We start from the raw sequence: 22,585 nt of genomic DNA on the forward strand, positions 1-22,585 counted from the left end.
TCAGAAACAATGGATGGTGATATATTTTTGGCCTTTTCTTTCCTTCTTACTCTAGATTTTTTGCCTCTTAAGTTAGTTTCATTTGTGAGTCCCCGCCTTGGCTCCGTAACTCTTAATACCCTTGGCTAGCAAAAAACCTATCGATCTCAGATTTAAAATTATGAATTGAGCTAGCATCTACTGCTTTTTGTGGGTGAGAGTTCCACACTTCTACCACCCTTTGTGTGAAGAAGTGTTTCCTAACTTCTCTCCTGAATGGCCTGGCTCTGATTTTTAAGGTTATATCCCCTTGTCCTGGACTCCCCCACCAGCAGAAAAAGTTTCTCTCTATCTACCCTTTCAAAATCCTAAAAACCTCAATCAAATCACCCCTTATCCTTCTATATTCCAGGGAATAAAAGCTTAGTTTATGTAATCTTTCCTCATAATTAAATCTTTGGAGCCCTGGTAACATTCTGGTGAATCTTTCACAAACGTCTCTATCAGACTTGGTATCTTGGTAAGCTTTCAATGACAGGTCCAATGAATGAGCATTGCGTTAGCTGTTGGAATTAACCGAAAGTCTCCATTGCAGCTCCTTCCATTCTTCGATGAACGATACAACATCACAGCTTCAGGCTTACATAGAATTCAAAAGAACGTACAGCACAGAAACTGGCCATTCGGCTGAACAGGTCTATGTCGGTGCTTATGCTCCACACGAGCCTCCCCCTGCTCCCCCCTCCTTACCAGCATCTATGCTCGTCACCTCAACTCCTCCTTCTAAGTTACACATTCTAACCAGTTCTAACAGTAAAAGAAACAGAGGGAGTACAATCACTCAGGGGTGAAGGGGAAATGTAACTAAAGTCCATCCCATGTTTAATTACTCTTTGAGAAGAACTCCTTGATATTAGTCTTGAAGTTGCCTTTCACGAGTTGAACCTTTGTTTCCTTGTCTTACTCCCAATCTTATATCCCTCGATAAGATCACCTCTCAGATGCATGCCTTCTTTTCAGGCTGAAAATTCCAAGTTTCTCCAGTCTTTCCTCACATCCCAGACCCGACCCTGGGGACTGGAGATCAGCCTTGTGGCTCTTCTCTACATTGCCTACAGCACTTGAATGTCTCTCTTGTGTCTCTGTGACCAATACTGGACTCAATAGTCAAGGTGGAGTCTGGCAAGAACCCTGTACAGTACGATCATGACTTTCTCGGACTTGTATTCACTGTTTTGGCTCTGTAATTCAACATTCTATTGGTTTTGTTGACTGCTGCTCTACAGTGTGTTGAGTGTTGAATTTACTGTGACTCCTCGGTCTCTTTCCACTTCATCCTTAGCTATTTCCGCACCATTCGTGGAGTACGTGTATGGTTTACTTTTCCGTCCTACATGCAGTACTTTACACTTGTCTGCTTTAAGTTTTATTTGCCATCACTCTGTTCACATGTTTATTTTGTTGAACTCACTCTGTAATTTTTGAGCTGTTTCCTCCAATCCCACTGCCCTTCCGTGTTTTGAATCATCAGTAAGTTTGACTACGTTGCATTGGGTTTCTGAGTCCAAGTCATTTACGTAAATGAGAACACCGAGCCCTGGGTCACTCCCGTCAGTACTTCAACCCACAAAACCAAACTCCTCTGCCAAATACTCATTGCTTTCTACCCTTCAACCAGTTCTTTGTCTATTCCTAGACTTTACCTTGTATCCCCTAACTTTTAAGTTTAATTAATAGCCTTTCATGAGGGACTTTGTAAAGTGCCCTTTAGAAGTTGAGGTTCACCAAGCTTGGTCAAAGAGATGTGTTCTGAGGAGGATCTTAAAAGAGGAGAGGGAAGTGGACAGGTGGAAGGGTTTAAAAAAGAACTTGCATGTGTATAGCATCCTTCACAACCTCAGGACATTCCAAATTGCTGCACAGCCAATGAAGTGTTTTTGAAGTGTAGTCACTGGTGTAATATAGGGCAACATGGACAAATTGTGCACAGCAAGGTCCCACAAACAGCAATAAGAAATGGTGAGATAATGGGCCAGAAATTGCTTGGAAAAGAATGCTGAGCTCAACAGCGTTCACCTTTGATCGTGGCGAAATGGAGGAGCAAGTTTCCGGCATTCGCACATGCGCAGTGAAACGTGGAAATCCGGAACTTGCTCCTCCTGGTTCGTCAGCGATACGACAGCTTCTAATTAAAGGGATCTTGCACGCTGCAATCTGTGAAATCATTGAAAAGGCCAACATGCTCATCTGCCCAGTTGGAAAGTAAGTAATATCGCCATAAAAGAGGTATGCTTAAAAATACCAGGTCTAATCTAAGTTTTAACAGCGCGGTAAGTCTTAATGACTGCCAAACAACTGAAAATTAACTTTTAAAAATGTGGATCTCATTACTCCTTATTTTAGTAGTTTTTGGTCATTAAAAAAAATTTAAATTAAAAAATTTTACTTTTTGTTTTAAACTTTTCCCTTCTGTCTCTTATTTAAATTAACGAGCTTGCTTACTGCAATCTTTACTTCAATTATTTCTGGCCTGGACTTTTTATTTGCGGTCTATAACTGTTTTTAAATTGGTTTTAATTCAGTTCCTGCAGAAACAGTTTGGGAGCTGCAATCTGATTGTTCGAGGGGAAAGCATGTTCCTCTTCACTTGAACTGACGCTGAGCTCTTCTCCACTTCCTATCTGAGGAAGTGCCCAAAATAAAGACTGCAGTAAGCAAGCTCGTTAATTTAAAACTATAGAGCGGTGGTAACCATTACTTCACCGCTCCACGCAATTTCTGCCCAAATCTGTTTTTTCGTGATGTTGGTTGAGGGATAAATATTGGTCAGGACACTGGGAGAGGATGTGCAGAGACCATCACATGTTTGAGGGAAAATTGGATAAATGCTTGAAGCAGAGGAAGATCGGAGAGTCTATTGACACCACTGTGTCAGCCAATCAGTTGGAGGCGGATCGGGACTTACGACAGGCAGGATTTGCGGCCAGTGTGTTTTACAGCAAACAAAGCAAAGTTTATTTACTCAGCAAACAGCAAAGCAAACAAGGTCTATTTACAGTCTGCTTAAAAAGAGTCTCTACCAACTGCAACTAACAGAACCGAGGATGATACAGGGATATAGCCAGAGCAAGGCAGTGGGATTAGTTTGGGATTAATATAGGACTATGGGGAGGGAGTGGGGCAGTGGGATTAGTTTGGGATTGATCCAGGGCTATGGGGAGGGAGTGGGGCAGTGGGATTAGTTTGGGATTGATCCAGGGCTATGGGGAGAGAGTGGGGCAGTGGGATTAGTTTGGGATTGATCCAGGGCTATGGGGAGGGAGTGGGACAGTGGGATTAGTTTGGGATTGATCCAGGGCTATGGGGAGGGAGTGGGGCAGGAGGATTAGTTTGGGATTGATCCAGGGCTTTGGGGAGGGAGTGGGGCAGTGGGATTAGTTTGGGATTGATCCAGGGCTATGGGGAGAGAGTGGGGCAGTGGGATTAGTTTGGGATGATACAGGGCTATGGGGAGGGAGTGGGGCAGTGGGATTAGCTTGGGATTGATACAGGGCTATGGGGAGGGGGAGGGAGTGGGGCAGTGGGATCAGTGTCTCACGAATTTGATTGAGTTTTTTGAAGGGGTAACCAAGAAGATAGATGAGGGCTGTGCAGTAGACGTGGTCTACATGGACTTCAGCAAAGCATTTGACAAGGTACCGCATGGTAGGTTGTTACATAAGGTTAAATCTCATGGGATCCAAGGTGAGGTAGCCAATTGGATACAAAATTGGCTTGACGACAGAAGACAGAGGGTGGTTGTCGAGGGTTGTTTTTCAAACTGGATGCCTATGTCCAGCGGTGTGCCTCAGGGATCGGTGCTGGGTCCGCTGTTATTTGTTATTTATATTAATGATTTGGATGAGAATTTAGGAGGCATGGTTAGTAAGTTTGCAGATGACACCAAGATTGGTGGCATTGTGGACCGTGAAGAAGGTTATCTAGGATTGCAACGGGATCTTGATAAATTGGGCCAGTGGGCCGATGAATGGCAGATGGAGTTTAATTTAGATAAATGTGAGGTGATGCATTTTGGTAGATCGAATCGGGCCAGGACCTACTCCGTTAATGGTAGGGCGTTGGGGAGAGTTATAGAACAAAGAAATCTGGGAGTACAGGTTCATAGCTCCTTGAAAGTGGAGTCACAGGTGGATAGGGTGGTGAAGAAGGCATTCAGCATGCTTGGTTTCATTGGTCAGAACATTGAATGCAGGAGTTGGGATGTCTTGTTGAAGTTGTACAGGGCATTGGTGAGGCCACACTTGGAGTACTGTGTACAGTTCTGGTCACCCTATTATAGAAAGGATATTATTAAACTAGAAAGAGTGCAGAAAAGATTTACTAGGATGCTACCGGGACTTGATGGTTTGACTTACAGGGAGAGGTTAGACAGACTGGGACTTTATTCCCTGGAGAGTAGGAGGTTAAGGGGTGATCTTATAGAAGTCTATAAAATAATGAGGGGCATAGATAAGGTCGATAGTCAAAATCTTTTCCCAAAGGTAGGGGAGTCTATAACGAGGGGGCACAGATTTAAGGTGAGAGGGGAGAGATACAAAAGGATCCAGAGGGGCAATTTTTTCACTCAAAGGGTGGTGAGTGTCTGGAACGAGCTGCCAGAGGCAGTAGTAGAGGCGGGTACAATTTTGTCTTTTAAAAAGCATTTGGACAGTTACATGGGGAAGATGGGTATCGAGGGATATGGGCCAAGTGCAGGCAATTGGGACTAGCTTAGTGGTATAAACTGGGCGACATGGACATGTTGGGCCGAAGGGCCTGTTTCCATGTTGTAACTTCTATGATTCTATGATTCTATGATTCTAGTTTGGGATTGATCCAGGGCTATGGGGAGGGAGTGGGGCAGTGGGATTAGTTTGGGATTGATCCAGGGCTATGGGGAGGGAGTGGGGCAGTGGGATTAGTTTGGGATTGATGCAGGGCTATGGGGAGGGAGTGGGGCAGTGGGATTAGTTTGGGATTGATCCAGGGCTATGGGGAGAGAGTGGGGCAGTGGGATTAGTTTAGGGTGATACAGAGTTATGGGGAGTGAGTGGGGCAGTGGGATTAGTTTGGGATTGATCCAGGGCTATGGGGAGAGCGGAGCGGTGAGATTAGTTCTGGATTCCTCTGGCAAAGGGTTGGCACAGATATGATGGGCCGAATTGCCTGCGACTGTGGTTCTTTCAAGTGCAGTAGATCTGCTGTAAATTCTTGCAGTTGCCGTTTTGATTTGATTTCTGCGATTCTCAGCCCCTGCTCTGGCGGTTAGTTCCTCCCACGTCTGGTGTGTGAGAGATGGAGGGAGATCTGCACATTTCACGCCCAAACCCTCTCTGCTGCTCTAAGAAGCATCCACCGCTTCCTCAGTCTGCGAGGAGTGCACTTCGTGCATTTAAACCGAGCACAGGCTCATGTATCGATCTTAATACAAAGCACGTTCTTAAAAACTGGCCCCAAGCAGCACATTGGGGACTGGCACAGAATGAATGGCCCTGGTTACTCCTGGGACACACTTTCATACCAGAGACTGGGGGTGAAACCATAGAGATAGAGAGGGGAGCTGTGAGCAAACAAGTGAGCACTGACACAGTTACACCAATTCTCACACTCGCTCATTGTAGTTTACACCAATTCTCACACTCACCAATTGTAGTTACACCAATTCTCACACTCGCTAATTGTAGTCACACTAATTCTCGCACTCACCAATTGTGGTCACACCAATTCTCACACTCGCTAATTGTAGTTACACCAATTCTCACACTCGCTAATTGCAGTTACACTAATTCTCACTCACTAATTGCAGTTACACTAATTCTCACACTCACTAATTGTGCAGTTACACTAATTCTCACTCACTAATTGTGCAGTTACACTAATTCTCACTCACTGATTGTACAGTTACACTAATTCTCACTCACTGATTGTACAGTTACACTAATTCTCACTCACTGATTGTACAGTTACACTAATTCTCACTCACTGATTGTACAGTTACACTAATTCTCACACTTACCGGGATGGAGGTTCGAGCTCCTGTTGCTGGGCTTTCTGATCTCTCCCGCCCGAGGTTCCACTTTCGTTTCCCAATGATGTGTCACAAGTCGATCAAAACCGCGGCCAATCGCTCGCTGAGAATTACAAATGTTTCCGGGCTCAGTCTTGCTCAGTAACTCCGGCTCCGGGACACAGTGAGCGGGCACATCAGCCGGCTCGATCCGGACTCGGGGACTCCCGGTCCCGCCGGCTCGATCCGGACTCGGGGACTCCCGGTCCCGCCGGCTCGATCCGGACTCGGGGACTCCCGGTCCCGCCGGCTCGATCCGGACTCGGGGACTCCCGGTCCCGCCAGCTCCCGCTGTGTTGCACCGGCACTGCTCCCAGCCCCGTGCCGTGCTCCAGGTTAATCGGAGCGTGGGGTCGGTTGATGGGGAAAAGACTTTTGAGTTTTGCGATGAAAAGGAGGAAAGATCTTCAATAAGATCAATCACTGAGGCTTCGGGGAGAATTAGATAAATGATGGAGTTGGAAGAAGAGCATGAAATAAATTAATGGAGTTTGAAGAGAATGGAATGAATTATTTGGAGCTACATATCCATAATCATTAAAAACTCTTCCCATGGATTTACGTTTTGTCACATTTTTGTGTGAACTTTTTCCCTTTATAAATTCCTATGTCCACATTTATAATGATGTGGAGATGCCGGTGATGGACTGGGCTTGACAATTGTAAACAATTTTACAACACCAAGTTATGGTCCAGCAATTTTATTTTAAATTCACAAGCTTTCGGAGATTTTCTCCTTCCTCAGGCAAATGTTTCAAGAGCTCCTTGAAGCCTACGCATTTATACATATTGAACAATAATACATGGTGTTTACAGACTGCCCCTGCAACTGCCCGTTGCCAAGGCAATCACCGTGTTCAGACAGAGAGGTGTTACCTGCAGAACCTCCGAATACACATTCAACAAAAAAACAAACAGGGAAAAAAAACAGAGAAAAAAAAAACACAGAGAGAGGCAGAAACATCCGGAAGGCAGAGAGAGCCAGCAAATGACCCATTATATTAAAAACAGATAACATTTGTTCGCTGGTGGGGTAACGTGTAGCGTGACATGAACCCAAGATCCCGGTTGAGGCCGTCCTCATGGGTGCGGAACTTGGCTATCAATTTCTGCTCGACGATTTTGCGTTGTCGTGTGTCTCGAAGGCCGCCTTGGAGTACGCTTACCCGAAGGTCGGTGGATGAATGTCCATGACTGCTGAAGTGTTCCCCGACTGGGAGGGAACCCTCCTGTTTGGCGATTGTTGCGCGGTGTCCGTTCATCCGTTGTCGCAGCGTCTGCATGGTCTCGCCAATGTACCATGCTCTGGGGCATCCTTTCCTGCAACGTATGAGGTAGACAACGTTGGCCGAGTCACAGGAGTATGAACCATGCACCTGGTGGGTGGTGTCATCTCGTGTGATGGTGGTATCTGTGTCGATGATCTGGCATGTCTTGCAGAGGTTACCGTGGCAGGGTTGTGTGGCGTCGTGGACGCTGTTCTCTTGAAAGCTAGGTAGTTTGCTGCGAACGATGGTCTGTTTGAGGTTGGGTGGCTGTTTAAAGGCGAGTAGTGGAGGTGTGGGGATGGCCATTGCTGGCTCTCTCTGCCTTCCGGATGTTTCTGCCTCTCTCTGTGTTTTTTTTTCTCTGTTTTTTTTCCCTGTTTGTTTTTTTGTTGAATGTGTATTCGGGGGTTCTGCAGGTGACACCTCTCTGTCTGAACACGGTGATTGCCTTGGCAACGGGCAGTTGCAGGGGCAGTCTGTAAACACCATGTATTGTTCAATATGTATAAATGCGTAGGCTTCAAGGAGCTCTTGAAACATTTGCCTGAGGAAGGAGAAAATCTCCGAAAGCTTGTGAATTTAAAATAAAATTGCTGGACTATAACTTGGTGTTGTAAAATTGTTTACAATTGTCAACCCCAGTCCATCACCGGCATCTCCACATCATGACTACCATCGACACCACAAACTGCCGGCTCACAGTGGAAAGGATATCCAAGAAGATCGCGCATTTAGACACAGACATCAAGTTTTTACAGAGCTGCAAGAAAGCAGACAAGATCCCGAAAGGACTCCAGATCACGAACCCACTCAAGTCCACATACAACTCGGATTACGCTGAGAGACTCTGCCGCCGTACCTCTCGCACACTCCGCAACCATCTCATACACCAACTCTACAGCAGACGCCACAACCTCGAAACCAAGATAGAGTCCATACTCTCAACCTGTACTCAGGACACAGCAGACCAGCTACGTTATACCGCCAAACAGACGAGGCAACGGAACTACGCTGCCTACATGAAAACCAAGAGCAGGAAGCTTGAGAAACTCGGCATCACCACCAGCAACGACCAAGCTTCCCCTGGTACCACGGTTGCAACCACAGGGAAGTCTATTGTCAATTTATCCGACCACACCCTTCAACCAGACGAAATCGAAGTTCTCAGCCGAGGGCTCAATTTCTGCCCCACTACCAAAATGGACCCCACTAGTCTCGCGGCGGACACAGAGGAATTCATCAGGAGAATGAGGCTCCGGGAATTCTACCACAAACCCCAAGATTTCAGCAGCGAACCCAATGAGACAATCGACGATCCGGAACAGCAGACAGAGGGATCCGCGGTACAGCAACCGAAGAGGAAAGAGTCAAACTGGACTCCTCCGGAGGGTCGCTGCCCTCAGCTGGACATGTATGCTCAAGCTGTCAGGAAATGCGTCAATGCCAGATTCATCAGCCGCACTCAGAAGACAGTCCAGAATGTCACCCGAGCACAACGCAACGCCATCAACGCTCTCAAGACCAACCGCAACATCGTCATCAAACCAGCGGACAAAGGAGGAGCCACAGTCATACAGAACAGAACAGACTATTGCAAAGAAGCATACCGACAACTGGACAACCAGGAACACTACAGACGGTTACCCGCAGATCCGACCAAAGAACACACCCACCAGCTCAACAAACTGATCAAGACCTTCGATCCAGACCTTCAAAGCATCCTACGCATTCTCATCCCACGTAATCCCCGCGTGGGAGACTTCTACTGCCTCCCAAAGATACACAAAGCCAACACACCCGGACGTCCCATCGTATCAGGCAACGGAACCCTGTGTGAGAACCTCTCTGGATACATCGAGGGCATCCTGAAACCCATCGTACAGGGAACCCCCAGCTTCTGTCGCGACACTACAGACTTCCTACAAAAACTCAGTACCCACGGACCAGTTGAACCAGGAACACTTCTCACCACGATGGACGTCTCGGCACTATACACCAGTATCCCCCACGATGACGGCATCGCTGCGACAGCATCAATACTCAACACCAACAACAGCCAATCTCCGGAAGCCATCCTACAACTCATCCGCTTCATCCTGGATCACAATGTCTTCACCTTCGATAACCAGTTCTTTACCCAAACACAGTGAACAGCCATGGGGACCAAATTCGCACCCCAATACGCCAACATTTTCATGCACAAGTTCGAGCAGGACTTCTTCACTGCACAAGACCTCCAACCAACACTATACACCAGATACATCGACGACATTTTCTTTCTATGGACCCACGGCAAGGAATCACTAAAGAGACTACACGATAACATCAACAAGTTCCATCCCACCATCAAGCTCACCATGGACTACTCCTCAGAATCAGTTTCTTTCTTGGACACACGAATCTCCATCAAAGACGGGCACCTCAGCACCTCACTCTACCGCAAGCCCACGGACAACCTCACGATGCTCCGCTTTTCCAGCTTCCACCCTAACCACGTCAAAGAGGCCATCCCCTATGGACAGGCCCTGCGAATACACAGGGTCTGCTCAGACGAGGAGGAACGCGATGGACACCTACAGACGCTGAAAGACGCCCTCGTAAGAACGGGATATGACGCTCGACTCATCGATCGACAGTTCCGACGGGCCACAGCAAAAAATCGCATAGACCTCCTCAGGAGACTAACACGGGACGCAACCAACAGAGTACCCTTTGTCGTCCAGTACTTCCCCGGAGCGGAGAAACTACGCCATGTTCTCCGCAGCCTTCAACATGTCATCAATGAGGACAAACACCTCGCTATGGCCATCCCCACACCTCCACTACTCGCCTTTAAACAGCCACCCAACCTCAAACAGACCATCGTTCGCAGCAAACTACCTAGCTTTCAAGAGAACAGCGTCCACGACGCCACACAACCCTGCCACGGTAACCTCTGCAAGACATGCCAGATCATCGACACAGATACCACCATCACACGAGATGACACCACCCACCAGGTGCATGGTTCATACTCCTGTGACTCGGCCAACGTTGTCTACCTCATACGTTGCAGGAAAGGATGCCCCAGAGCATGGTACATTGGCGAGACCATGCAGACGCTGCGACAACGGATGAACGGACACCGCGCAACAATCGCCAAACAGGAGGGTTCCCTCCCAGTCGGGGAACACTTCAGCAGTCATGGACATTCATCCACCGACCTTCGGGTAAGCGTACTCCAAGGCGGCCTTCGAGACACACGACAACGCAAAATCGTCGAGCAGAAATTGATAGCCAAGTTCCGCACCCATGAGGACGGCCTCAACCGGGATCTTGGGTTCATGTCACGCTACACGTTACCCCACCAGCGAACAAATGTTATCTGTTTTTAATATAATGGGTCATTTGCTGGCTCTCTCTGCCTTCCGGATGTTTCTGCCTCTCTCTGTGTTTTTTTTTTTCTCTGTTTTTTTTCCCTGTTTGTTTTTTTGTTGAATGTGTATTCGGGGGTTCTGCAGGTGACACCTCTCTGTCTGAACACGGTGATTGCCTTGGCAACGGGCAGTTGCAGGGGCAGTCTGTAAACACCATGTATTGTTCAATATGTATAAATGCGTAGGCTTCAAGGAGCTCTTGAAACATTTGCCTGAGGAAGGAGAAAATCTCCGAAAGCTTGTGAATTTAAAATAAAATTGCTGGACTATAACTTGGTGTTGTAAAATTGTTCACATTTATAATGGCATTTCCCCGTGTAAACTCCTAACTCTGAATGGGCATCTGGTCGCTCAATTCCCAAATGCTTTGATCATTTTTCCATCTGCCATTTTTTTCTAATGAGCCAAACAAGGATTTAAACAAATGTAAATTAAAATTCTGTAATTCACAATAACATTCGGGTTAGGAAGGTTCAATGGATACATTTGTCCATTGAATTGTCTCTTAATGCGTTCAATAAAGTTTTTACTTGAAGGCTTCAGCTTTTCCCAAAATCCAGGACTTGGCCTTGATATTTTGGCCAATGGTGGGAGCTGAATTTGGACCGTGCAGTCTGAGCATGTGCAGTGTACCTAATTTAAATGAATTATAATATTTTGTTACGAATTTTAAAAATAACATCCTTTGAATTGTCGAGAAAGAGTTCAGATCATTAATCATATTGTTAATTTGTGGAAAATGTATTGCATTTGTGTCTGGAAGCTCCCGTGTACTTTGTACCACTGGACCAAATGCACTTACTGATGAAGGATGAGGTTTCAGGAGGGCGAGGGGGAGAAAATTGAACCAAAGTTGAGGTGTGGACCTCATGTCATCGTCTGGCTGGGATTTTCATTCAGGTTGGATTCCTGGAATGGGGTTGCTACCAAGGTGATGCATTTAAGGAGAAGTTCGATAAACACAAGGGAGAAAGGAAAAGGATATTTTGATGGGGTTAGATGAAGAAGGGTGGGAGGAGGCTCGTGTGGAGCATAAACACCAATATGGGCCTGTTGGGCCAAATGGCCTGTTTCTGTTTTGTACATTCTATGTAATTCTATGTAAGATCATCATTTTTGGAACCATTTGAGTTTCAAAGCACGTCCGACTAATATTATTAGTTATTATTTTGGTGATTTTACTTTCTGTTCAATGGGGTGAGGGATGTCACTGCTCAGAACGGAACTACCTGATTATATATTGGCTCCTAATGTCACCATCAGGCACTCCCAGGTCAGACATATAACTGGTTTGATGGAGGATAACATTTCCCTGCACAATGTCCCGTCAGGCACTCCCAGGTCAGGTTATTTTTTGTTTTTGGTCAGCCACGTGTCTGGCAAGGACTCAAAAACAATAAACCCTCACAAACAGGCAGTACTTATCCCAGAGTGCTGAGAGACTAGGGTGGAGATTTGTGAGGCACTGACAATCATTATGCCGGAGTCACTGGTCGCTGGGGAGGTACCCGTACATTGGAAACAGGCTGATGTGGTGCCCATGTTCAAAAAGGGGATAAAACGGACACAAACAACTACAGACCCATTAGTTATACTTCAATCCCATGTAAAGCAATGGAACGATTATCAGTGTAAACTTGAAAATTATCTGTACAATAATAACTGGTTTCAGAAGGGGAAAATTCTGCACAACCAACCTCCTTAAATTCTTTGAGGAAATGACATTCCAAGTGGACTGTGGTAATGTTGACCTATGACATGTTGTACTTGGACTTATAGAAGGCCTTTGACAAAATTTGTCACGAAAGGGCAAAAGTTAAGCTCAAAGATTTGGGGATTCAGGGTAAATCTTGGGTAAAGATTAGAAATTGGCTGATGGGCAGGAAACAATGGATATTTGTTAGAAGAGTTATGTCAGAGTGGGAGGAAGTACTGAATGGGGTGTTTTAGAACCAACACAGTTTCAATTTGTATCAATTACTTGGACTCAGAAACCCAGTGCAAATTGGTCAAATTTGAAGATGATATGAAACAAGAAGGTGCACTGGAATAGGAGGAGGCAGCTCAGAAATTACAGAATGAGTTGGACAAAATACCTAAGTGGGCCGATGAAATTTACAGCAGGGAAATGTAACGTGTGACATATAGGGAGAAAAAATGGGCACAAACACCACGAATGGCTGAAATAGCTAAGGATGGGTTGAAAAAGATGTGGAAATCTTAGTAGACTTAACGCTCTAAACGTCCAACCAATGCGAAGCAGCAACAACAAAGCCAATAGATTGTTGAGCTATTGGCGGCTGTGCCTTCAGCTGCCTAGGTCCTAAGCTCTAGGATTCCCTCCCTAAACCTCTTCACCTCTCTACCCATTTAAGATGCTCCTTAAAACCTACCTCTTTGACCAAGCTTTTGGTCACCTGTCCTAATATCTCCTTATGTGGCTCCATCAAATTTTGGGATGTTTTACTACATTAAAGGCACTATATACATGCAAGTTGTTCTTGTTGTTGTATGTAGTCAAAATCGTAGAATACAAGTCAGAAGAAGTCACAATCAAACTGTACAGGGCTCTGCGGAGATCGGCACCTTGAGTATTGTGTCCAGTCTGGAGGCAGAGCAGAGAAGAGCCATGAGGATGATCCTCATTTTTGGAGGTCTCAGTTCTGAGGAAAAACTGGTGAAACTTGGACTCTTCAGCCTTTGGAAGGAAACGGCCAAGAGATGATCTTATACAGAGAGAGATAAGTAAGGAAAATCCAGGAGCTTACGGAGGGGGGGGGGTCACATCTGGTACAGCAACCTCCGGATTTCTGCGTTTAACGGCGCTTGTGTCGTTGCTGGAAGTTGCTCTACCAGATGTACAGAAATAACGGTGAGCTCTGTTAGCCTCGCCATTACTTTCACAGGAAAAGCCGGCCCAATATATCCTCAGGCCTCCAGTGCAATAGAATTGTAATTTTTTATACCTGGAAAGCAGTTTGAGTTTTTGTTTCCAGTGGCAGCTTGAGTCATGGCAGCTGAGGCACCCGGTTTGGACCAACAGAGTAGCGCAGTCCTGAGTCCAGGAGTCTGGGAAATGGGAGCAGAGTCCCAACTGGTTGAAAGAGCTCAGTGAAAACACAGAACAAGCAGGATTGGGAGACAGGCAGTGAGCTCCACAGGATCGGGAGACGGGCAGTGAGATCCACAGGATCGGGAGACGGGCAGTGAGATCCACAGGATCGTGAGACGGGCAGTGAGATCCACAGGATCGGGAGACGGGCAGTGAGATCCACAGGATCGGGAGACGGGCAGTGAGATCCACAGGATCGAGAGACGGGCAGTGAGATCCACAGGATCGGGAGACGGGCAGTGAGATCCACAGGATCGGGAGACGGAAAGTTTGCCATACAGATTTTAAACTTTAAACTTGTAGATTGAACTAAAATGCTCCCGCTATTAGGGGCAGGGGATGATAAGCATTGAGAGAAACGAGACTGGGTGGAAAAGGGCAAAGGATGGCAATGAATAGAGTTCCAAAGGAGCACAGCTCAGTACGGAGTAGGGCTCCAAGCCTCCCAGATTGTCCTGGAGTCTTGGAATTAAAGACTCATCTTCCGGACACTCCTGCGAGCGACCCAGCAGCAAAATCACAGACACATTTAGTCTTCCATTTCACTCTGGCCGGACTCACAAACAGCGGGGGTGCAATGTACTCAGATTGCACTGTGCCCGGGGGTGCACTGTGCCCTGGGTGCATTGTGCCAATGATGCACTGTGCCCTGGGATGCACTGTGCCCTGGGATGCACTGTGCCCTGGGTGCATTGTGCCCTGGGATGCACTGTGCCCTGGGATGCACTGTGCCCTGGGATGCACTGTGCCCTGGGATGCACTGTGCCCTGGGATGCACTGTGCCCTGGGATGCACTGTGCCCTGGGTGCATTGTGCCGATGATGCACTGTGCCCTGGGATGCACTGTGCCCTGGGATGCACTGTGCCCGGGGGTGCACTGTGCCCTGGGTGCATTGTGCCAATGATGCACTGTGCCCTGGGTGCATTGTGCCAATGATGCACTGTGCCCTGGGATGCACTGTGCCCTGGGATGCACTGTGCCCTGGGTGCATTGTGCCAATGATGCACTGTGCCCTGGGATGCACTGTGCCCTGGGTGCATTGTGCCGATGATGCACTGTGCCCTGGGATGCACTGTGCCCTGGGATGCACTGTGCCCGGGGGTGCACTGTGCCCTGGGTGCATTGTGCCAATGATGCACTGTGCCCTGGGATGCACTGTGCCCTGGGTGCATTGTGCCGATGATGCACTGTGCCCGGGGATGCACTGTGCCCTGGGTGCATTGTGCCGATGATGCACTGTGCCCGGGGATGCACTGTGCCCTGGGTGCATTGTGCCAATGATGCACTGTGCCCGAGGGTGCACTGTGCCCAGGGGTGCACTGTGCCCGGGGGTGCATTGTGCCGATGATGCACTGTGCCCGGGGATGCACTGTGCCCGGGGATGCACTGTGCCCGGGGATGCAAGAGAAGGAAGCAAAAGAGATGGGAGCAAGAGAGAGGCTGGGTTTGCAGTAGCGAGAAGCTACCATGATGCTTTCATACTGCAGCAGACCAACATCTCCAACCTGCTCGAACCTGGAACCAGGGTTGGCTGCTCAGCGACAAAGGATACCCACTTCAAACCTGGCTGATGACACCTGTGAGGAACCCCACCAATGAAGCCCAAGAGCGCTACAATGACAGCCATATGTCAACCAGATGTGTCATCGAGCAAGCAACTGGCATGCTGAAGATGCGCTTCAGGTGCCTGGTCGGGTCTGGAGGCGTCCTTCAGTGAGAGTCTCTAGGATAATCGTGGTGTGCTGCATTCTGCATAACAGCGAGGATTAGAGGTGGAGGAGGAACAAGCCGTTCATCACTTACCATCTGATGAGGATTCCAATGAAGAGGAGGAGGAGGAGGAAGAGAAAGATGAAGATGGGGCACGCCACGCCAGATCAGCCGCTCACATTGCTGCTCGGAATACCAGGAATGCCCTAACAGCATGAAGGTTTAGTTAGTCACTCACACTGGACCAAAGTAACTATCACATCCCCCAGCCCCTCCTCCCGCCACTGACACAAAGCAGTCCTGTAACCAACCATCCACCCATTGCACATCCCCCAGTTGGTCCCGTCAATTGATGGCTTCACATTCATCACCAAGCAACTGAAAAGACGAGTTGTCACTCAGCAAGAATGAGCAACATGGGGAAGTGGTGCAAATTATACATTTTATGTGAGGTAATAACAAAAGGAAACTTAACATAACATTTTCACAAACACCCACGTGCAAACATGTTTTTCTTTTCCTTTGCCTGCCGCTCCTACGCGGTGCAACCCCTGAGACTTCAGCAGAGCTAGAGACAGGCTGCTCAGGTCCCTGCCCTGACTGCCGAGAAGCTCTTGGCCGACGACCTCTGGGTTCTGGAGCCTGTGAGAGCCCCGCCAAAGACTGCTCCCCCTGCACCTGTGCAGGGGCAGACTCAGCCATTGGGAGACGAGGTAGCATGGCGGGTGCTGGCTGAGGGGGAGGCAACGGTGAGACGTGGGAGCGCTTTGAGTGGAGTTCCCACTTCCAAGTCCCCATTCGCCATCATCCCTCTTCCTGGGCGGGCGGCACGAGTCCTACCTCTCTGCTGGAGAGCAGCTTGTTGCAGGTCAGTGTCGCCTTGTAATGCCACGGATAAGGTGTCTGTCATCCTGTTTAAGGCGGCAGACATGTTGGCTTCCAAAGTCTGCACGGCCTTGGTCATGGCCTGCGTAGACTGATTACATTGCCAGCGTGGACTGATTACATTGCTGTGCTTGAAGTTCTATAGAGGAGGCCACTCTATCCATGGAAGATACTCTTGCAATTACCTGGGACATCAATCCACAAATATTCGATCTGGACTCCTCCATCCTCTCCGCTATTGAGGACAGTGTGCCTGGCATGTCTGTCAGTACCTCGCAAAGATGCTGCTGTCCCTCTATAATTCTCCTTTCCATCGATGGTCCCCAGGGGTTCAGCATCTGCGTCCAGCTGAGCAGAACTTGGAGGAGTGCGCCCCCCGACGCGGAATCTCCACAGCTGTCCCTGCCACCAGTGTCTGCTCGTGTTCACTTGTGAACTGTGACCGACCAGGTGAAAACCCAACTAACTGTCTAACTGGACCCACCGAAGTGCGAGTATCTGAGCTGGTGCATAGCTGTAAGTCCTGTGACAGTGCACCCTCAGGAGGAATCAGGTCCTCTGAAGAATCATCCTCAGCAAAGTCCACAGGCTGCTGTTCTACCCGTGAAAGCCCTGGACGAAGGAAGAGACAGATAGGAATTAGTACTGGCAATGTGGCAATGTCACTACTTAGCATAATTATGCGAATCATTTTTCACTCGTTGCTGAAATTAAGTCAACATGAGGAGAGAGAGGGAAACTGGGGAATTATAGACCAGTTAGCCTAACATCTGTTGTGGGGAAATTGCTGGAGTCCATAATTAAGGATAGGGTGACTGAACACCTCGAGAATTTTCAGTTAATCAGAGAGAGCCAGCATGGATTTGCGAAAGGTAGGTCGTGCCTGACAAACCTGATTGAATTTTTTGAAGAGGTGACTAAAGTAGTGGACAGGGGAATGTCAATGGATGTTATTTATATGGACTTCCAGAAAGCAATTGATAAGGTCCCACATAAGAGACTGTTAGCTAAGATCGAAGCCCATGGAATCGAGGGAAAAGTACGGACTTGGTTAGGAAGTTGGCTGAGCGAAAGGTGACAGAGAGTAGGGATAATGGGTAGGTACTCACATTGGCAGGATGTGACTAGTGGAGTCCCGTAGGGATCTGTCTTGGGGCCTCAATTATTCACAATATTTATTAACGACTTAGATGAAGGCATAGAAAGTCTCATATCTAAGTTTGCCGATGACACAAAGATTGGTGGCATTGTAAGCAGTGTAGATGAAAACATAACATTACAAAGGGATATTGATAGATTAGGTGAATGGGCAAAACTGTGGCAGATGGAATTCAATGTAGGCAAATGTGAGGTCATCCACTTTGGATCAAAAAAGGATCGAACAGGATACTTTCTAAATGGTAAAAAGTTAAAAACAGTGGATGTCCAAAGGGACTTAGGGGTTCAGGTACAGAGATCATTGAATTGTCATGAACAGGTGCAGAAAATAATCAAGAAGGCTAATGGAATGCTGGCCTTTATATCTCGAGGACTGGAGTACAAGGGGGCAGAAGTTATGCTGCAGCTATACAAAACCCTGGTTAGACCGCACCTGGAGTACTGTGAACAGTTCTGGGCACCGCACCTTCAGAAGGACATATTGGCCTTGGAGGGAGTGCAGCATAGGTTTACTAGAATGATACCCGGACTTCAAGGATTAAGTTACGAGGAGAGATTACACAAATTGGGGTTGTATTCTCTAGAGTTTCGAAGGTTATGGGGTGATCTGATCGAAGTTTATAAGATATTAAGGGGAACGGATAGGGTGGATAGAGAGAAATTATTTCCACTGGTTGGGGATTCTAGGAGTAGGGGGCACAGTCTAAAAATTAGAGCCAGACCTTTCAGGAGTGAGATTAGAAAACATTTCTACACACAAAGGGTTGTAGAAGTTTGGAACTCTCTTCCACAAACGGCAATTGATACTAGCTCAATTGCTAAATTTAAATGTGAGATAGATAGCTTTTTGGCAACCAAAGGTATTAAGGGATATGGGCCAAAGGCAGGTATATGGAGTTAGATCACAGATCAGCCATGATCTTATCAAATGGAGGAGCAGGCACGAGGGGCTGAATGGCCTACTCCTGTTCCTATGTTCCTATGACTGGGTCTTGTAGGAGTTGTGGGTCAGAAATATTTAATTCTGTCACCAGATAGTTGTGAAGTCCCAGTATCTCCATCTCCGATGGTCAGGGAAGCAGAGATGCCACTGATCTCTATGGCCACTTCCTCTGATGATGTCAGCTGCACAATCTGTGGTGGGCCATCTCAAGTCCTCTCCCTCTCCCTTGTGTTTTGTGCTCACTTCTCCTGCAACGGAGGGGAATAACAGATCTAGGAGTGTCTGTGAGGCATGTGTTCACCCGATGGATGCAGTGCATTGGGTAAGGGTGACTATCAGGCAGATGCATCACATTGTATCAGGATTGGGGTGAGTGGCAGTGATGGATGGATAAATGGGGAGGTGAAGAAGTGCAAAGAAAGTGAACGATATGTGCTCTTCAAACTTAAGTGGCAATGAGGAATGATGTGATGGAGTATGCTTGTCAAGACAGAGTGAGGGCGGAGGAGGTGCCCTACAGGATGTAGGTGAATCTGCAACTGCAGTCACCTTTCCTGACCTGGTTAGCTCATTAAAGCATTTCCTGCACTGGATCCAGTTACAGGGCACAATACTCCTGTTGCTCCCCTCCTCAGCCACTTGGTGACAGCAGTGGATTTCTTCTTCGCTTCCCCCCAAACCTCCCCCTCAGCCCCCACCCCCCCACGCCAACACACCCCACCACCCGCTACGTTATTATTGGGCCCATAGAATTTACAGCACAGAAGGAGGCCATTCAGTCCACTGTGTCTGTGCTGGGTCTTTGAAAGAGCTATCCAATTAGTCTCACTCCCCTGCAATTTCTCCACAGCCCTGTAAATTTTCCTTTTCAAGTATTTATCCAATTCCCTTTTCAAAGTTACTATTGAATCTGTTTCCACCACCCTTTCAGGCAATGCATTCCAGATCATAACACCAAATCAAAAGCAAAATATTGCAGATGTTGGAAATCTGAAATAAAAACAGAAAATGCTGGAAATAAGCCAGATCATAACAAGTCGCTGAGTAAAAAAAAATTCCCCTCATCTCGTCTCTGGTTTATTTGTCAATTATCTTAAATCTGTGACCTCTGGTTACTGACCCTCCTGCCAGTGGAAACAGTTTCTCCCTATCTACTCAATCAAAACTCCTCATAATTTTGAACACCTCTATTAAAACTCCTCTTAACCTTCTCTGTTCTAAGGAGAACAACTCCAGCTACTCCAATCTCTCCATATAATTGAAGTCCCTCATCCCTGGAATCATTCTAGTAAATCTCCTCTGCACCCTCTCTAAGGCCTTCACAGCAATCCTAAATGCAGTGCCCAGAAATGGACACAATACTCCAGTTGTGGCCAAACCAGTGTTTTATAAAGGATCAACATAACTCCCTTGCTTTTGTACTTTATGCCTCTATTTATACAGCCCGGGATCCTGTATGCTTTTTTAACCTCCGCAATTTCCACCCTTACTTCCCTCAGCAACTTAGGTTGCATCCCATCCAGACCAGGTGACTCATCTACTTTAAGTACAGCTAGCCTTTCTAGTACCTCCTCTTTATCAATTTTTAGCCCATCCTGTATCTCAAATACCTCCTCTTTTACTGTGACTTTGGTAGCATTTTCTTCCTTGGTAGACAAATGTGAAGTACTCATTTAGTACCTCAGCCATGCCCTCTGTCTCCATGCGTAGATCTCCTTTATGGTCCCTAATCGGCCCCACTCCTCCTCTTACTACCCGTTTACTATTTATATGCCTATAGAGGATTTTTGGATGCCCCTTTACGTTAGCCGCCAGTCTATTCTCATGATCTCTCTTTGCCCCTTTTATTTCCTTTTTCACTTCCCCTCTGAACTTTCGATATTCAGCCTGCTTCTTAAGAAACAATACAGGTGCCCTTACACTACTGGGTATATTCTATAGACCACCAATTAGTGGGAAGGACATAGAGGAGCAAATCTGTGGGGAAATTACAGAGAGGTGATTGGCAAAAGAATGAAAGGCGACATGTGGGTGAAACATACTACACCCAGTAGTGTAGTGGCACCTCTTAACTCTAACCAAATAGATTTTGTCTTTGACCCCTCAAGGACATCCTCTCTCTTCAGCACTGCAGGGGTGGGGGAGAGATGGAGAGTGGAGAATGGGGGCTCAGGAGGAGAAGGATACGGGAGAATGGAGGATTAGGGAGAGATGGAGATTGTGGAATGGGGGCTCAGGGGGAGATGGAGACTGGGGAATGGGGGATTGGGGAGAGATGAAGACTGGGGAATGGGGGATTGGGGAGAGATGAAGACTGGGGAATGGGGGATTGGGGAGAGATGAAGACTGGGGAATGGGGGATTGGGGAGAGATGAAGACTGGGGAATGAGGGATCGGGGAGAGATGGAGACTGGGGACCCAACCTTTATAAGCTAAATACAAAAACATTTGTAGAAGTCATGTGATCAGAAATCACGAGATCAGGCATCTTATGGTCAGATGTCATGTGGTCAGAACAACACGTGAGCAAACATCCAGGAACGTTTATAGCGGATAACTGGTTTAGCCATTCATCGCCGATCTTGCTGGACCCATAAAGCACTATTGGGTCCTGCTCGCCTCTCCCAAAACTGCTCACTAATCCAGGATCATGCTGAAATGCAAAGATAACCCCCGGCTTCTCTTCTCCACTACAAACCATCTTCTTAAACCCCTCTCCCCTGCCCCCTCCACCCTCACCTCCAATAACAAGTTCAAGAAGCACATAGACTTCCTTGTCACTAAGACTGAGACCACCTTTTCAGTTTTTTCTGCTGCTTCCCTCCCCTCCTCAGCCCCCCAAGGATCCCCCTGCCCTAGCCCTGAACTCGCAGCTTTCTCTAGTTTCTCTCCTATCTCCCCTCATGCTCTCTCCGAGCTCATCTTGACCATAAGACCCACCTCTTGCTCCCTCGACCCTGATCCCACTAAACTGCTGACCACCCAACTTCCCTTCCTGGCCCCCATGTTAGCTGATATTGTTAACAGTTCCCTCTCCTCAGGTACTGTTCCCCCCCCTCCACCTTTCAAATCTGCCGTCATCACCCCCTCCTCAAGAAACCCACCCTTGACCCCTCTGTCCTTGCAAACTATTGTCCCCATCTCCACCCTCCCTTTCCACTCAAGTCCTTGAACATTTTTTGTCATCTCCAAAATCCGTGCCCATCTTTCCCGCAACTCCATGTTTGAATCCCTCCAATCAGGTTTCTGTCTCTGCCACAGAATTGAAACGCCCTTATCAAAGTCACAAATCCTATGTGACCGTGGTAAACTATCCCTCCTCATCCTTCTCCACCTGTCTGCAGCCTTTGACACATTGACCACACCATCCTCCTCCACCGCCTCTCCTCCGTCGTCCAGCTGGGTGGGACTGCACTCACCTGGTTCCATTCTTATCTATCCAGTCGTAGCCAGAGAATCACCTGCAATGGCTTCTCTTCCCACTCCTTCACCGTTAACTCTGGAGTCCCCCGAGGATCTATCCTTGGCACCCTCCTATTTCTAATCTACATGCTGCCTCTTGGCAACATCATCCGAAAACATGTCAGGTTCCACATGTACGCTGACAACACCCAGCTCTACCTCACCACCGCCTCTCTGGACCCCTACACTGCCTCTCATTTGTCACACTGCTTGTCCGACATCCAGTACTGGATGAAAAGAAATTTCCTCCAACTAAATATTGGGAAGACAGAAGCCATTGTCTTCGGTCCCCACCGCCTACTCCATCCCGCTCCCTGGCCACTGTCTGAGGCTGAACCAGACCATTCGCAACCTTGGTGTCCTATTGGACCCCAGGATGAGCTTCCGAACACATATCCGCTCCATCACCAAGACCGCCTACTTGCACCTACGTAACATCGCCCACCTCTGCCCCTGCCTCAGCTCATTTGCTGCTGAAACCCTCATCCATGCCTTTGTTACCTCTCGACACAATTATTCCAATGGTCTCCTGACTGGCCTCCCAT

General features: G+C 47.6%; 1 protein-coding gene across 1 annotated transcript in view; it reads right to left on the minus strand.

Moving 5' to 3' along the window:
* LOC137342473 (nuclear GTPase SLIP-GC-like) overlaps positions 1-16,556 on the minus strand; it is a 186,999-nt gene extending 170,443 nt beyond the window's left edge. Inside the window, exons 1-2 of the mRNA XM_068006364.1 lie at positions 16,433-16,556; positions 6,035-6,514 (exon numbers count right to left, since the gene is read on the minus strand). Coding sequence (XP_067862465.1) covers positions 6,035-6,514; positions 16,433-16,556 — 604 coding nt within the window. The remainder of the gene's footprint in view (positions 1-6,034; positions 6,515-16,432) is intronic.
* Between the last annotated feature and the right edge of the window lie 6,029 nt (positions 16,557-22,585).

The sequence above is a fragment of the Heptranchias perlo genome, chromosome 26 (genome assembly GCF_035084215.1).
Source record: "Heptranchias perlo isolate sHepPer1 chromosome 26, sHepPer1.hap1, whole genome shotgun sequence".
Lineage (NCBI taxonomy): Eukaryota > Metazoa > Chordata > Chondrichthyes > Hexanchiformes > Hexanchidae > Heptranchias > Heptranchias perlo.